Consider the following 18,440-nt stretch of genomic DNA (forward strand, 5'->3'; position numbering starts at 1 on the left):
ATTTTGAGTAACAGAAAATACCACTTAGATATTATGATTCATTTGATTATTTGTATACAAAATTATTTGTTCATTATCTTTAAGTCAAATTTTAAATAGGCCTATTTATTTCATTGTTTAGATTTCAGTGAAAATGTTGCGAAAATTTGTCAATCATTTTTTTTTATTCTTGAAGGAAAAACTTGGAATGTCTGTCTATTGAATATTCATGAAGACATGCATACTGTCATTAATTGTCCGATTTTGACAAAATTTTCAGTGTTTTGTTTACTGATTTATATTAATCTAATTGAATCATACTATTGTCAGCCTGGAGTACCCCTTTAAAATTGTTCGTTAAAACAATTAACTCGGCTACTTCTCTGGTTGAAACTTACATCATAAAACAATACACTGGGATAAGAAGTAGCTCCTAACAGCTAACTTTGGGGAGGAGGCTTGGTCTGAACAATGAATATAACCCATATGCAGCAAGTAAAGGGAATAATGAGTTACTAGTAACATTCAACGCCGTTAAAAAAACGATAATGATATTTCCCTTATTTTTTACGAATTCATCAATTTCATACTAGACTTAAAAATGCATGGAAAAAATATTTTAGGTATTCTTGAAGATCTTTTTTGGGTTCAGAACTTTGAATGTTACGTCCCCGGGTTACATCACCTCTTAATATTATTTCTTATTCATTTTTATTAATCTATCTATCTATCTATCCATCCATCCATCCATCCATCTATCTATCTATCTATCTATCTATCTATCTATCTATCTATCTATCTATCTTTATAAATGCTTTATACTGTCGGTAACGTCCAGGAATACTTTTTTTGGCGATGAAGGTATATGTTCTTATTTTCTAAACTAGTTCGACACGTCCAGTGGAAGTCAGTGCACCCTAGCTCACACCCAGCTTGAGATTCAGGACAAAGAGGGATGAAATTTCAAAAAGTCGGGATGAGAAGGGGGATCACAGGATCATACGAGGTATTACAAAAAAAAGAAGACGAATGCATTTCATCATTATCATGTGAGTGATTACGTCATTGAGATGGATTTCATGTTGAAACTGCATGTATGTAACGTAATGCCTCACGTGATGATCGATAAATCAAGGGGGCGTGGCTAAGTAATATTCCAGCTGACCTTATTTCCAGCTAAAATTATATCTCTATAATCCGCATGCTACGTACCTAACTTTTTTTTGGAACTGTTGATGTTTTCCTTTCTTTATTTACAATTTAAATTATAATATGATTTGGCCTAATTATCGCTGTTTTCAATGAATTTATTTTTTTATAAGAGTAGACGTATTATCACATCCACTATTATGACAGAGGAGTCTGAATTTAGGCTAATAATCCGCACTCACGTGAGTTTATTTGTAAACAACGTCGTTGACGAATTCTGCCTTGACGAAAATATATTTGATGAAAAATCGCTGATCAGGCATTTAAAGTAAGATGTTTCATGGATAAAACTTGAGGGGACTTTAACATCTGATTCATTGCACCGTTTGATAGACTTCTTGTTGTTGCATTCCACGACTTTATGCATTAGCAGCCAGTATCGCAGGTACGTAAACTGAACCAAGACAAGTCAGGCAGCGCAGCTAACCACGGCACAGGCCAGGCCCAGCCAGGGCCAGGGAGCTCCGCCTCGAAGCTCCGCCGCGATGCTAATTTTTTGACCGGCGTGGTTAATGCCCGGGGTTAATGCCAGTTTCGTCCACTCATTTGATCTGCCATCAGTTCGTCCACTATCCACATTGTCTAATTGCAAATTAGCCAAAGATTATAACCAGTTGTTGGTCCAATATAGTCATTTCATTTGGTCTAATTCAGTGGACTAGTGTCAACTGTCGTGACTAATTTAGTCTCTGAATGATCTAGGACTAGGAGCCTATGCTAATTGTGCAAAATGAATTAAAATGAATTGGATATTAATATTAGAACAACTGGTTAGGAGAAGAAATGGTCATATATGAAAGGTTATTAGACAGCGTGATAATTGGACCAAATGGTTGTTATGTTAGATGAAATGTTGATGGATGGAATGGCATAATTTAAATGAAAAGAGGCCATGGCAATGGCATGTGGTGAGTGGACGAGTTGGCAGTAGACGAATTGGTAATTCAACATCATCGTGTCACCCTTTGTACGCTCGCACTCTATTAGAAGTGTGGGACTGCTGCAGCTAGGTAAAAGCCGAACAAGTCAATTTTAATGAATCAATCACACATTTTGACTTACTTTGGGATGATCTGTATGGATTTAGATATAAGCCTAAGCACTCATTCAATGAACAAGGTTATAATAAGCCCTAACCATCTTTGTCTTGGCCAGGGATTTATTATTTAACTATCAAAATAGTAATACAGTACTCATCGTTTTTTTTTTACCAGTCGACTTATTAATGACCAGTAGCCTACTTTTCTGATTATTACTTTCAATCATTCTCTAGTTGTAAACATCCATCAGCTTCTGCATTTCATTATTATTTTATAGAAATATTGCCAAACATTGGGCTAGATTATTTTATGTGCACTTTGTTTTATAAGTTGATTTGTATGCAGTGCTCCATGTGGGGGGGGGGGGGGGGTGATATGCTTCCGAGCAACAGCTATTATGCTTTTATCACCCCTGACCAGTATTCTGACCTGACCTGATTCTGTATTACCATGTATAATGTCATCTATTCTTGTATCATTATTTGGTCAAATAAATAATGATAATAATAATAATAATAAAAAATTCCCAAAATTTGAATACTGACTCTGTGCAGCAGCCAGAAAGAATGTTGATAGAGTCAGAGTTTTTTTATTAGTTTTGGCAGGCGTGGATCCAAGAAAATTGGTAAAAATTGTTTCATGTCAGAGCAGGGACTCTTTTTTTTCCATTGTCAAATTTTTGATCCATGGGTATTTCTTATATAGTTGAAATAATGGCATTAATGCCATGCTATGAATTCCTATACATAGGCCAAAGACTGTCTGTATGCAGTAAACTGTACTGCACTGCTGGTACGCTGATCATCTTGGAGCAGCACTAGACCGATTAATCAGTCTATTTATAATTTTGGTCAGGGATATCATGGATATGATTCACTGAGACTCAGTATGGAGGAGAACTAGAAAGTGTTGAAGAACTCTACTTCTTCTTCTTCAATGTAGTCCAGTTCACCTTTGGTGTATATAACCATACACAGCAGACATATCAGTCTAGCGTCACTTTAATACACTGGAAGAAGACGACATCTTTTCACTGTTTCGGCACAGCTCAATCCTGAGCTCAGTGACATACTGTGTCATGGTTTGATTTCTTTTACAGTCTGACTGGTACTCAAACTCTTATTGTTAATGTTATTTGATTAAATTACAGGTACAAACCAAAATGCTAAGACTGATTGTCATTGCCGCTGTGCTTGTATCATCAGCTAGTGCTGCATGTAAATGTGGTCCTGCTCAATACATGGGAGGCCTTGGTAAGTCTCATTCAGACTTTAGCATATATGTTGTGATATAGACAGAAATATCAGTCTGTTTCGGTTATGAGACCTTGTCTACCTTCATGGCATATTGGCATTCCTCCCCTCTCAGGAGAACAACTAAGAAAATCAGGAAATATTTAAAAAGAATAAAACATTAAGATTTTTCACTCTAGTTGCGATACTGATTAAAAATACAGTATGCAAACGAGCAGAATAATGGTATTGAAAATAAGTCAGAGTACATGTACATGTATCTATCTGTTACTGTTAGGTTATTGAAGATTAATAGAGTACTGTACTAAGAGGCTATTCCCAGTACTCCTTAAATTTGTCTGAATCTGATAGTTGGACCTATTTGATGTGGAAATCTTGGAAGTTCACATTTTGTCGTGTCAGTGTACGATAAATGCACATGACAAGAAGGAAACACCTGGGGTAAAAAAAATTTGAAGATTCCTCCTGGGATCAGCTGACTTCAAATCATTTTCTAATTGGTTTCAAGTGTTATTGTTTGTGGCTAAGTAATATTATGTGGATTGCTAATACATACTTGTTATATCACAATTTTGATACTGTTAATGAACTACATTTAAAAGAACAAAATAAGAAGTATTGTTGGTGAAGTAAAATGTTAGCTTTCCTTTCACTCTCATCAATTATATAATCATACATGTTACACATACATAATTTAGGGAAAGCTGGTCTGTTAAATAGATGGAACACTTTTGCATACTAAGTTATGAGAACTTTGCCTTTTTCATGATACTTGACATATTACTGAGAATTGCCTTGTCCTTTGGGTTGAAAGTTGTGAAGTTGCCTATTTTGCCACTTTATATAGCACTGAAAGGAATTGGCAGATTGTGATTTTTTGTTCTCTTATTACTAGATTCCCATCATTGATTAAAGTGACAGTTTAAGTGATATATGTATGTAGAAAAGTAATTGGGGGAGATATACAAGTGTGATGTCACATAATGGGAAAAATTCCATTGACATTAGTGATCTCAACATTCAAATGCTTATAACTTTCTCATCATTTGTTAGATTTTTATCAAAATTTAATTGATTTGCTTCTTTCATATTTCTGTTTTCAAACAAGATGAATAGATCTCTGCATCTTAATTCTGAATGGGTGTGCTAATACACCCAGGCCATAGTATTATAATGGTTCATGAGCCAGATCTAGAACTACAATTAAATGATTAGAGCTAACATTGATTTTAAAGACTTTCACAAATTCTTTGTTTGGAGTGACTTCATGTATTTTTTACGGGTTTTTTTTTTTTTTTTTGGGGGGGGGGGTAACAGAACCCTGATTTTGATTGAGTCTATTTGTTTTATTCATTGACAGGGAGTGTTGTCGGTGAATCAACACAGCCTCCTCTTGGACTGAACGTTGCTGAGTTTGGTGCATGGGACTTTATGAACCGTAGGTTCGGATTTAAGGTTGATCTGGTTTTTTCCAATGGCACTTCAGTCAGCTACAGGATGATCCAGAACTATACAGAGGTATGGGGATACCACCATTACAACCTTACTGGAAAGACCACAATGTTCCACAGTGTGGTCACAGTGTTGAACACAATGTGAAATCACCTTCACACTGTTACATTTGAGCACAGTGTGAATCACATATTCAACCAATGTGAACACACTGAATTTTCACACTTTCAAGGTGTCCACATGATGAAAATAATCTTCACACTGTTGACTTTGAGCATTTTAACAGTGTGGATATTATTTTCACATAGTCCACTATGTGAACACACTGTGATCACACCGTGTTCTTTCCAGAAGGGAAGATGTAGGCCAAGGTCACTTTTCAAATACCGGTATAAGATGCTTCAGTATGTTCAAGTACTGGTAGATTTTATAACATTAGATTCAATCATGAAATCGGTTGTTTGGTTTTTGCATTGATTTTATGCTTTAATATTGTTGGGAGTCATTCAGTCCTTGCCTATTTTCACTTTCAAGAACAAAAATGAATAACCCCCCCAAAACTTGTAATAAAAACCCACATGTCCAATCCTTTTTAATGGAAAATTAATGAAAGCTTGTTTTACCACGTCACATACAGTAAACTGTCATTCAGGATCTCATGATTTCCTATTTATTTGCTTTGTTTACTAGGGTGCTCAGTGGATTTTCATAGATGAGTACAAGTTCTGTGAGAAGCAAAAGGCAGTGTTACCAGAGCCTTCAAATTGCATTCCAGGTAAAATAAGCCATATCTCTCAAGGGTGGCACTCTCACTTCATTGGTGTTTTGTATTCTCAAAATCCATTCTTTGTATATAATTCCACATGCTTGTTGTGTTTATTTTACTCCCCAAACTAGTATACACTCTATAAAACATATGCCTGGCTTATCTTATTAGTGTTAATGTACATTCTAAATGTTTTTTTCTCTCTCTACCAGAAACTGCGACCTCCTTTGGTAAACTGTACGTCGGAGGCTTTAGTGGATCTAGTGATACATTAGAAGTGGAGACCTGGGTTAATACAATCAGTGAAGGCACTCTAATGGGATCTGGTAGTATGACAGTGAGGACCAAGGACTGTTTCCCTGTAGGTGCTCAATTCATGGGTACCAGTACTGAGATGGGACCAGCAAGTGAGTCTGGAAATTCATGTTTTTTATTTGGGTGTAACTTAAACTTAGAAAGACTAGGATATGTTGATATCTTGAAAGACTGGGGTAGCTGATTTAGCCAACCCCATCCTTAAAGGTCAAGTCCACCCCCCGGAGGGGCCACTTACATCGACGAGTGGATACCATGCGCGACCAAAAAACACGTAAAAAGGATGTCTTTTTCACGATAGGGCACGTTACGTACGTAACGTGATAAGGGTGTCAAAAACACAAAAATAATGAAAAAGGGGTATCTATTTCGCTAGGAAAATTATGTGTTTAGGGTCGAATTTGCGGGGATGATAAAACAAAATTCAAATAGGATGTCCTTTTTGCCCCAACACTTCGTGTTTAGAGTCCGATTTGCGCGAGGTGTAGAAGATGGGGTCGTACTAAACTAAATAAGGTAAAGCCGACGACCGAAGGACCCGTAACAATAAAACATTCCTGTACTTGTTTAGGGGTTTATTTCAGGGAATATTTGCCAAGAGTATATCGTTTTGTTTCCAATACTTGTTAAGGGTAGGGTTTCACACGCCAATACTTGTTAAGGGGTGCATTTTCAGAATATGGAAATTACGTGTTTAGGGTTCTTTTCGAGACCCCATGGTCGCGAATGGTATCCACTTGTGAATGGAAGTGGCTCCTCCGGGGTCCACCCCTGAAAAAAAGTTGATTTAAATAAATAGAGAAAAATCAAACATGAATAACGATGAAAACTTCGTCAAAATCGGATGTAAAGTAAGAAAGTTATGACATTTTTAAAGTTTCGCTTATTTTCACAAAACAGTTTTATGCTCAACTCGGTGATATGCAAATAAGAGAGTCAATGATGTCACTCACTCACTATTTCTTTTGTTTTTTATTGTTTGAATTATACAATATATTTAAAGTTTTACGAATTTGACAATTAGGAACCCCTTGCTGGAACCACAAAATGTTAAAATAATGGAATTCCATGTGTTCAGGGAGGAATGAAACTTTGTTTCACATGACAATGACAAGAAAATCAATATATTTCGTATTTCATTTAATAAAATACAAAATAAATTGTGAGTGGGTGATGTCATCAGTCCCCTCATTTGCATACCAAACAGGATGTGCATATAACTGTTATGAGAAATTAAGCGAAACTTTATGTTATAACTTTCCGTTTTTACATCTGATTTTGATGACATTTTCAGTGTTATGCTTGTTTGATTTTTCTCTTTCTGTTCAAATCAGCTTTTTGCTGGTGTGGACTTGTCCTTTAAAGATCTCAGCCGTTGACTGCATGATCTCAATGGAAATTTGGATGCACATAGTGTCTGTGATGTTTCTCTGAAATGGAAAAAAAATTCTGCAAAATTGTTTTTTGTTTCCTAAATCATGCATGAAATCAAATTTTTACTCCCAGTCACAAAATGATTCTTTAAAATGGGCAAATTTTCTGTCTAAATACTCTTATTTTTCAATCCTGGTTTATTATTGCTGGTTTGCCTAAATATGTTGATGAGATTTTAACAACAAAAAACATAAAACAATTTGAAATTGAATCTGTACCTTAAACAATATATTTGGAGCAATTTTTGGTCTGCCATGCAAAGGAGAAAACCTGTGCATGGGCGACTTTTGAACCATAATTATCACGAAATTGGTCTCAAAAGATGCTCATTAATAAAAAGAACTATATGCAACATTGCAGTGATAGATTCTTGCATGTAAGACTTATTGCAAAAGCAGTCAATCAGCCCCGTTCTTTTTAGGGTTAATCCCTAGTCTGAATATATGATTGAACTATGGGTAGCTATGGAAATGTGGAAAAATTTCAATATTTGGTCAGGTGGTAGGACATTTGGCACCTGATCTATAAAAGTCTTCAGGGATTGATGAGAACAATAGCACCCTTCCCACTGGAGCATGAACAAAAAGTGCAGTGACCTGCTTCAAAAAAATTTTGTCAGAAAATTTGTACATGATGTAATCAATCATTGTAATATGAAGTCACAAATTGTGAGGTTGATCCTTTTTCTGACATATGAAATGGGCAATAATTCAATTGTGTTTTGTTTTTTCAATTTATTAATTCACGCAAGTGCTCCAGAGTATGTTTAAAGACCATAATTCTCTAAGTAATTCTTGGTTTTTACCTAGAAAATTATCATACTTATCAAACAAAAGTAACCACCACCACCACCCAGAGAATAAAATTGCACAGAATAAATCACATTTAATGATTTAAACTCCCTATTTAAAAGCAATATCCAATGTATTTTTGTTGTTGTTGACAGCTGCGGTAGTTATGTCTTCTGGTTGGTATAACATGACAGAAGGTATCCCCCATCCTGAAGATTGGTTTACCCTTCCCAGCTACTGCAACTCACAGGTAAGAAAGACAATGGGACAGGTCGAAGGTCGGTATGTAAATGAGAGAGCTGATGATGTCACATTGTATTAAAAAAAATATTATATGAATTATAGAAGTTGTCCATTTATTGTAAAGACAATAAGGAAGGTCTTTACTGATTCACATTGGGTTGCAATAATGGAATTTCTTAAATTTACAGAGAAATTAAACCAAGTTTTTATTATGAATAAGAACCATTGAAAATATCATATCTCCCATAATGAAATGCAAAAGAAATACAGAGTAAGTTTTGTTATTGGTTCCTTTATTTCCATACTGCCTCTGTTGAACATATTTCTCCTTTGTGAAAATATGCCAAACTGAAAGTGAATTACTTTCTTTTTCACTTTTGATTTATGAAATTTATAGCATTATCTTTGTCTGACTTTTACATATTTATTCAAATTCATGTTTATTTGGGGTGGTCTTGACCTTCAAGAAAATTTCGGCTGTAAACAAGTATTAGTTTCAGATTAATCGCTCCTCTTGTGAATTGTTGAATTCTTCCTTTGCTTGTACTCTAATATTAATCCAAGTTAAGTATGAATTCATTTCTTTGTTCAATTTCTTACAGGAGTCGAATGCAGTAAAGCGCCATCCTATTCCAAAGCTGAATTTTAAGAGGTTCTTCTAAGTATTGTCATATTGCAAAGGGATCCAGATCAGATGCATTTTACATAGGGAATTCGATATTTGAAATTTTTTTTTATTATTTTTATTACCAATTCTTGATTTGTAAGTTATACAAAATAATTAGTATACTAGGATAAATACTGACTCACATGGTCCTTGTAAAGTGTGATGATGTTCTCTTCATCATGGAGGCTTGCGCCAATCAAAGTGGAAGAAATTTAATTTCTATTTTGTGTGTTTAGATGATACATGCTCACCATTGTTCATTATCATGTTGGCAAACCATTCTTTCAAGACTTGCATAATAGCACAGGCGATAAATGAGAATTTGGAAGAAACAAAGAATTATCTGATTTTTATCTCATTAAAAGATGAAGCCAGCACTGGAAAGAATGAAGATCAGTTAGTAGAGTTAAAGAGTGGGATCCAAGGAAGACTATTGTTCAATTGAGGTTTTTAATCAATTAAAAGAGAAACACAGTGATTAATGCATGATGTTGATTACACTTTGGGCAACCAATCTCTTGGAATGACACGAAGGAGGTACAATTTCTGCCCATGTATTTTGAAATGCACAACCTATTCCCCTCTCCATTCTTGTCAACAGTACTGTGTGTAGATGTAACGGAAGCTATAGCTTTTGAATTTTGTAGATATTGTTATCTTGATTTTTAAGATAAATTTTGAAATATTCAATCATTTAAGCAATAGAAAATCAGTTGATATAATTATATAAAAATGTGACTTTTTAATGTGATGAAATCATTTATATGAAACCAATTTTTTCCCTATGATTTAAGATATCTGTATATAATGATGAGAGTACAAAATAGTTTTTGATGTTCTTTGAGTCAAATCTTTTAATTATTGTGCATTTTATGAAAACAAATTATAGTACTAATCATTTCATGAGTCAGTACTAACTGAAGTGTGTCATTTTTAAATTTTCTGGAAACCCTCAGCTGGCTGATTTATACAAGCTAGTTGCTAGTAAATATAAATGAACAAAATTAACAGTGATGATAATACATCTAATAGAATGATTATTATGAAATGATGAAATTGTAAGTCTTGAAAAAGGATAGTGCCTCGTGGGAAGTGACTGCAATCAGGATTGTTCCAATAGAAAAATGTATAAATACAAAATCATTTCATAATTACATTTGATAGTCTAACTGATAGTTATCAGATAAAGAGAGTGTACAAATATTGATTATAGACAATCGTTGGCTTTTCAGATGAGTAATTTCCTGCTTTTATTGTATTGTATCCTCAAGTGTTCTCATTGTGTGCCTTTCCTCTGTCTATCATATTAAAGTAAAATCATTACTGATTTGACTTCAAACTTACTGCTTTGGCTGTCGTTAAGTTTGTTTTAATGTTGATTTTTATTGTGGGCACATAAGTTATTGTTAAAAAAGTCAAACAGCCTTAGAAAAGGATGGATACATGACAAGAATCTGAATTGATTGATAAAATCACTAAATTTTACAAAATAGCAATTAAAGATAAAATGTTTCAACCATTTATAACCAACAGGTTTAGGCTATCCCAGTTAAAACATATTTTCAGTCATGTTTTCATATATAACAAAGAAAGATGAACAGGCTGAGTGGAAATGATGAGAAAATTTGGGCTAGAGGTGTGACCAGTAGTGGGGGGGGGGGAGAGGGGCATATGCTGCCCCCATTTGACTCCCTGAGTCCCCTCCCCTTTATGAAGTGAGAGTGAAAGTTTTCAGAGAGAATATTCAATTTGCTTGTCAATTCTTGTCTTACCTGCATAGATCGTAGTTTCTAGAGAAATTAGTTCAGCATATAGGGGGCCTATTGTGCTGGATGATGATCTTAATGTGGTTGTGGTTAAGACCGTTTGCTATTTATTTCGGAGCATAAACATGCATGAATGAGGAACTCTTGAGAAAGTTATATGCATCATCAGCTACAATTACAATTTGAAATATAGGAAGGTATTAAGATTCGGAAAACAGGAGATGATGAATATAATATTTTCAAAGTACAGTATAAGAATAAATCTCTGAAGTTGAATTAATGTTGGATGGAAGTCTAAGGCTTTATGATGTCAGTCAGTCTATTATATATAGGCTATCATTAGTTTTGGGGCGTAACAAATTAAGGTGGGAGTAATCCAATTAAAGTTCCTCTGATGGTCTACAGGCTACTGACACTGTCTATCAAATTTCTCTGATTATAAGGGGTGTATTCATCGAGGGATGGTCTTTTATGGTCAGGGCCATTAAAATGGATATGGTAATGGGGGTTTTGGGAGTTCTAACTAGGGTTGCAAAGGGCTGGAAACTTTCCGGAAATTTTGGAAAATTTCCATGGAAAGTTTCGGGAATTTTCAGCTGCCGGGAATTTTGGGAATTTTCGGGAATTTTCATTTTTTCACAAAAAGTGATAAATTCTGTTTTTAAATACAAAATTATAAATTGATAACCTAAAATATCATATTTTCCATTTGTATTTATACTATTCTTCATTCTTTAAATTGCCCATGGTATAAAATATTCATCAAACTACATAAATACATTATAGTATATGTAAATGTAGTAACATGATGGAGCATTATGTACAAAATGAAGCTTTTCAATTCAACATGAAAAAAATAATACTTTGCATTACACTTTTTTTTCATTTTTCTTTAAATATCAATGTTTTTTTATGTGAGAACCTGCCATTATATAATAGCGTGTTATTAAAAGAATACTGCTCCCTACATGTAGCCTGCATGAACAGACCCTTATTGAAACTTTGATCCACAAGTGGGACTTCATACAAGACTAGCACGAATACAACTTTCTGTTGAACGAAAGGACCTTCTGTACACAAGTCATTGCCAGAAATCTTAGGCTGCTTCTTCAGACCACTTTCCTCGAGTGAAGGGTTTGCCCTTGTCTGCTGTGCAAAGCCTTCACTCGAGTTAAGGGTCTGAATGTGCAGCCTACTCATGCCTTGTATACAGAAGGCCCTAACGCTCAGGAAACAGCAAGATTTTATGTGCTAGTCTTTGCATGGAGACCCACTTTTTTATCAAAGTTTCAATCAGGGTCTGTGACTGCAGACTAGGTTTGCACAGTAGACTAATCCCACCAGCAGCTATGGCACTGACTAAACCTGGCTTGAGTCTAAAAATGGGAAAATCAGGTCCAGGAACAAAAAACGTTATATTACTAATTTATTTCTGAGATGCCCCCCGAAAACATGGGGGGCAAGAAATAACATTATTATAATGGGTGACATTGAAAACAATCAAGATGAATAATTTTTCGCAATGGGAGAAAAAAAATGCACTATTAAAGTTTGTTGACCTCAAATGACCTTTGACCTTGATTGAGATTGAGAAACTTGTGATCAATTTCATATCTTTTGTGACATTAAATGACAATCTCATATCAGTTTCATTTAATTTGATCTAGTATTTAAAAAATACTATGTTTATTTCTAAGAGGGTTAATTGAACTGAAGTTAACTTTAAGCTTGAGCCAGAAAACTATATACTCATCAAATTAACACTACAAACTGCACAAAGTTCTCACTTCTGCTATGCAGAAATAAATGAGAAATAGATGATAATATAATAATAATAATATAATGCTAATAACAACAATAATGCCATAATTATTATTAATAATGATTCTTATCTGCAAAAAGATGAGAATATCTAAGAGGCATTAGTGTAAATCATTTGCAGTGTACATGTACTGCCATCGCACATACCATTCAACCAGTAAAAAAGTAAATCAACTTTTACATGAAATTCATTGAAATTCTGCCTTGTCTGACTGTCTTAGCATTTATATTTTGCTTGAAACTTGCTGACAAAGCACAATCAAGCATCATCTGCCAGAACAATCCTTTCAATTCCTGTATATAAATATCAGAAAATTGCTACTTTTTGAAAATTCCCAACATTTCTTGAAAATTCCCAACACTTCTTGAAAATTCCCGAAAATTGCCCAAAATTCCCAATAAATTCCCGTTTATTCCCATGGAAAGTTTCCACCGCGAAAATTCCCGGGAATTTTGCAACCCTAGTTCTAACACTAAGCCCGGGGGGGCACTTACATGATGGGACGGACATTGGGGGGAAACCGGGGGGGGGGGGGTAGGCCAGGGAGTCTCCTCCCGACTCCCTGATTTAAGATTTAGTCCCTTTAGTGGGCCTTAGTTATCTACTCAGGTGCCGTTGCATAAAAATTTTGCCAAAGAAAAACTTTGGCGAACACCATAGTTTCAAATTTGGTCAAATTAAATTTTATGGCAAAAAAAGTCTTGCAAACTTTTTTCAAGTTGTCAGTTTTTTAAGATTTGAATAACCTTGAACGAGGATGCGCCGATATCAGCTGCTAAATAGGACAAAATGTAAACTTCAGTAAAAGTAAGCACGACTTTTTTTATTCACTCATATGTATTGATATTTATAATTTTGATCATTCCAAGTCAATGAAATATTTGCAAAAATATCTTTGTATTAATTTGAAACACGATTGGTATCGTAATTATGAGACTTACGATGTTTTGAAAGACGTTTCATTCGTTCTGTTTTGTGTTCGCAGTAGTCAGCGTCTTTGCCATGTCTATTGCCGCCGGAGCTTCGGCATGGTAATGTGACTCTGCGGGTTACACTTGCGGCTCGAGCAGCTAGCAGCTGCTCGGGGGGGGGCACTTCCATTCACGGGTGGATACCATGCGCGACCATGCCCATATGGGGTCTCGAAAAGCACCCTAAACACGTAATTTCCATATTCTGAAAATGTACCCCTTAACAAGTATTGGCGTGTGAAACCCTACCCTTAACAAGTATTGGAAACAAAAGTCAAAATGATGATAGTACTTTCAAAGGGGTGAAAGTACTCATTTTGACTTAGTTATGTTTCCAAAAGACTCTTGGCAGATATTCCCTGAAATTAACCCCTAACATAATAACCTGGCCTAACCTAGGCCTACAGGAATGTTTTATTGTTACGGGTCCTTAGGTCGTCTTATTTACCTTATTTGGTTTAGTACGACCCCACCTTCTACACCTCGCGCAAATCGGACTCTAAACACGAAGTGTCGGGGCAAAAAGGACATCCTTTATAAAACATTTTAATTTTGTTTTATCATCCCCGCAAATTCGACCCTAAACACGTAGTTTTCCTAGCAAAATAGATACCCTTTTATCATTATTTTTGTGTTTTTGACACCCTTATCACGTTACATACGTAACGTGCCCTATCGTGAAAAAGACATCCTTTTTACATGTTTTTTTGGTCGCGCATGGTATCCAGTCGTCAATGTAAGTGCCCCCCCCCCCCCCGGGTAGCTGCTTCGGCACATTTGAAAGATTTTATCTGTCAGTTGATTATTGGCCATTGTATTTCTATTGCTTTGATCATATATTCTGACTTAAGGCGTATGTCATTAAATTTGGGTTTATACCAATTTGAATAAAAAGATTATTGTCATTATCATGATATTGGGAACCACCGTTCACTTCATACAGCAGCGCTTTATTCAGTCACACGCACGGTTCCCTATTTCCACCTCCATTCACTTTGTACACAAGTGCGCGTACACAAATCTACGAGTGGTTCCCAAAACCACGATTTGGCCTTGATTATTTAAAGAATTCAGAATCAGACAAGCATATTAAAGCTGAAAATTTGTATCCAAATAGGCCTACATTTTTTTTTAGACATTTCATTTAAGATTTTATAGGTGGCGATGACGTCACTCACATTTTTTTTGGCATGGTAGCGGGCTACTGCACTGCGCTACGCTACATCGTACAATTCCTACTGTCAAATAAAGAATGTTATATAATAACGCGCAAAGCTTTACGAACAAAAAAAATCCGGGACTGGTGCAAAAAGCACACATTATGAACACACGCAGTTCTTCGCGAAGAACTGTGTGTATTCATATGCGTGCGTTTTGCGCCTGTCCTGGATTTTTACTTAGATGAGCAGTATTAATGGCGTCTGGGCATATTAACTAATATGGCCAACAATGCCTGCTTGCTTGGAGTAGGGCGACGGACAGAAGATGCCTTGATCAGCAGCGAGAGGTTTGAATCCAAAGAATTCAGAATCAGACAAGCATATTAAAGCTGAAAATTTGTATCCAAATAGGCCTACATTTTTTTTGACATTTCATTTAAGATTTTATAGGTGGCGATGACATCACTCACATTTTTTTGGCATGGTAGCGGGCTACTGCACTGCGCTACGCTACATCGTACAATTCCTACTGTCAAATAAAGAATGTTATATAACGCGCAAAGCTTTACGAACAAAAAAAATCCGGGACTGGTGCAAAAAGCACACATTATGAACACACGCAGTGCTTCGCGAAGCACTGTGTGTATTCATATGCGTGCGTTTTGCGCCTGTCCTGGATTTTTACTTAGATGAGCAGTATTAATGGCGTCTGGGCATATTAACTAATATGGCCAACAATTCCTGCTAGCTCGGAGTAGGGCGACGGACAGAAGATGCCTCGATCAGCAGCGAGAGGTTCGAATCCAAGCTCCAACCGGAAGTAAGAAAAAAAAGAAGAAAAAGAGAATGAAAAAAGGGGGTTTTGGAGAAGTATTTTTTAAAATTAGTGGAGGGGACATATGGAAGTCTTTCCTTTTTTTGGGGGGGGTATTTATTTATTGTTGGAAACAATTCATCCCTGGATAGGGAGCTCCAGCCCCCGAAGCGGGCCTGAGCCCAGGAGTCGACCGTGCAAAACAGGGAGACACTGGGGTAGATTGGGGAAACAGAAATTATGCACTTACCACAATATGAAGGTCTATCGTGACACACAAATCCTGACATCAAGGCACAGACTGGAACCTCAAAAAAACAAAATATAGCCTCGGTCTTGATCAGTCATTTTTTCTTTTATTTTGAAAGAAGGAGATGTATCGCGAAAGAACTTTTTGTTTTTTTGAGGTTCCAGTCTGTGCCTCGAATCGATGTCAGGATTTGTGTGTTACAATAGACATTCACCCCTGCATTCAACCATATAATCGTAGTAAGAGCATAATTTCTGTTTCCACATTCCAATAAGATTACGATTGAGACCCCAATATACCCCAGTGTCTCCCTCGTTTTAGGGGCCGGAGCTGCCTGGGTTACCCTGAATATTACCGCACCTACCATATTGGTAGTCTCTTTATTGTCAAATGTGCAAAAAAATACTGTATCATGCTAATAAAAGAAACTATAGAAAAATAAAAGTCATATTTTCTCTGTGCATACAAATACACAATGTCTGTTTTCATTTTCCCCCACTTTTCTCATTTCTTTATTAGCAAAGTTTTACAGTTTGAGCTAGATGGTCAAATTGCAATTTATATTTTCCACCATATTTTTTTTGAACCATAAGCCTATTATCTTGCCACAGGATTCAAATGAGCAAAGCACAGATTGAAGATGTTGAATGAATTGAGTATCAGAGGGACGCAATACATCTTGACCTCACTGTCGAACAGAGTGATACAGAGGTGCACATTATGCAGTACGAGGCCTTCTTCAGTGGATAAATGGCAGAGTCCATATCGACAATTCACCCCTACTAGGCCATATTGTGTGAGGCAGGTAATTTATCCAAACCTGGTAGTAAAATGAAATCTCGAGGTTCAAGCAGAAATATGAAGAAAAGCAGGTTGCTGAACATAATTATGAATAATCAAGTAGAAGTCCAACGGAGTATATTTAAAAAAAAAGATCACCAAGTCTATGCTCATCTTGAATTGGCAATATACATTAAAAGTTGATTCTACAAAGGGAAGGGATAGGCCAGCAACCATCAGATGTGTCTTAAAAATTTAAGATGTGAATTGATTTTGTTACCCCCCAATTCCTGTTTTTTCAAGTTGTAGTAAAAAATACATTGTATAAAATATTTTGATTGGTCCTCAGAAAGGAAAAAAAATAGGTGAAAACTTTGTTAAACTATTGCATTGTAATATTTTTTGTGAATCAAGCAAAATGTACAAATTACTATTAATTTGCATAGCTGGGACTATGAATATGCATTGAGAAAAAGAAATCATCCTAATTGTTTGTCTTGTATTTGATTTACACAATAATTTACAATACACCGGAGTGGAAAGGATAGGCACGAATGAATATATTCAAATTTATGTCTGATCATAAATTTTGAATAGAATTGAACATTAGATCCAAAATTTCATATTGAAGCAACAAACACCCAGGCTTGTTTTTCTAAGGCCATGGTCATGGGAGCCCTCTTGAATGGCCTTGATTCCCCTCTCATTGGCCTTTTTTTCATTCCACATTTGTGGGATCATACAAAAATGTGGAAAGTGGCCTTGCCCTGAAATAATGTCAAATTTTAAAAATCTGTAACACTAATTTGTGTTTGCCTCTTTGATGGTTCTCATCTAAGCCCGGTCAGCAACTGGATGAGGGTTGAGGGTGTCTTGTCTCGAATCATGGACATAGATGTAGACCTAGTTGTGATTTTAGCTCAATTTTTTCTACCTCTTTGCATTTGATAGTTTTCTCAAGTGATATTTAGCTATGTATCTAGCTCTTTAAATATATTTGTAATAAAGAAAATAATACTTCTATTGTCATTTTCCATTAATGATCCTTTACGATAGAAGTTTCCTGATCAGAATGTGATCTGTCATCGATGGTTCTCTACTACTACATGGGGCACTCAACAGAGAAAAGCTGTTACAGAGAGAAAGTCAGGCTCAGATGGACAACAATTAACTATAGGAAAGAGAGGTAAATAGCCATTCTTGACAACTTCATATGCTCATGGGAATCTCAATTTCTCAAACTTGTGATTTTATCCTTTTTATAAATTAATTTGTAAAACAATTTGTTTTGCTAAATCAAATGATGATGATGATGATAAGGACGACAACGACGCCGCTGCTGCTGCTGATGGTCACATGGTGGTGGAAAACATTTTATGAAACAAGACTTGAGGACCATTTTACATAGCTGTTTCTAAGTTATGAAGTCTTAACACATTTTTGACAGCCTTTTCTTGTGTATGGCGTGCCAAACGTACGCCAGTATATTCTGTGCAATTCAAGCAATTCCGTACACAAAATGTGTTTTTATTCAGACGAAAATCTTTTTGTCATGACGCTTTTCTAATTTCGTACACGAAATTTATTTTGTGTCACACAAAATCATTTTCGTCTCGACGAAATGCACAAAATAAATTTCGTTTAGACAAAATGTAATTGCGTCCACAAACTTCATTTGGCGTGCCATACAAAATGGCGCACCAAATGTCCGATGGTAAATTCCGTCCA

At 35.7% G+C, this 18,440-nt stretch overlaps 1 protein-coding gene and 1 long non-coding RNA gene across 2 annotated transcripts; both read left to right on the top strand.

Annotated features, from left to right (window-relative positions):
* Positions 1–3,350: 3,350 nt before the first annotated feature.
* Positions 3,351–9,472, top strand: LOC121407176 (development-specific protein LVN1.2-like). Its single transcript, XM_041598130.1, has 6 exons — positions 3,351–3,481; positions 4,842–4,999; positions 5,624–5,708; positions 5,912–6,106; positions 8,395–8,489; positions 9,085–9,472. The coding sequence occupies exons 1-6, from the start codon at positions 3,391–3,393 to the stop codon at positions 9,142–9,144; spliced, it is 684 nt and encodes a 227-aa protein (XP_041454064.1). The 5' UTR covers positions 3,351–3,390; the 3' UTR covers positions 9,145–9,472.
* A 3,913-nt stretch (positions 9,473–13,385) lies between these two features.
* LOC121409375 lies at positions 13,386–17,892 on the top strand. Its single transcript, XR_005969141.1, has 3 exons — positions 13,386–13,544; positions 16,544–16,737; positions 17,769–17,892. It is a non-coding gene; the product is annotated as an uncharacterized LOC121409375 (long non-coding RNA).
* The last annotated feature ends 548 nt before the right edge of the window (positions 17,893–18,440 follow it).

The sequence above is a fragment of the Lytechinus variegatus genome, chromosome 2 (assembly GCF_018143015.1).
Source record: "Lytechinus variegatus isolate NC3 chromosome 2, Lvar_3.0, whole genome shotgun sequence".
NCBI classification, from domain to species: Eukaryota; Metazoa; Echinodermata; class Echinoidea; order Temnopleuroida; family Toxopneustidae; genus Lytechinus; species Lytechinus variegatus.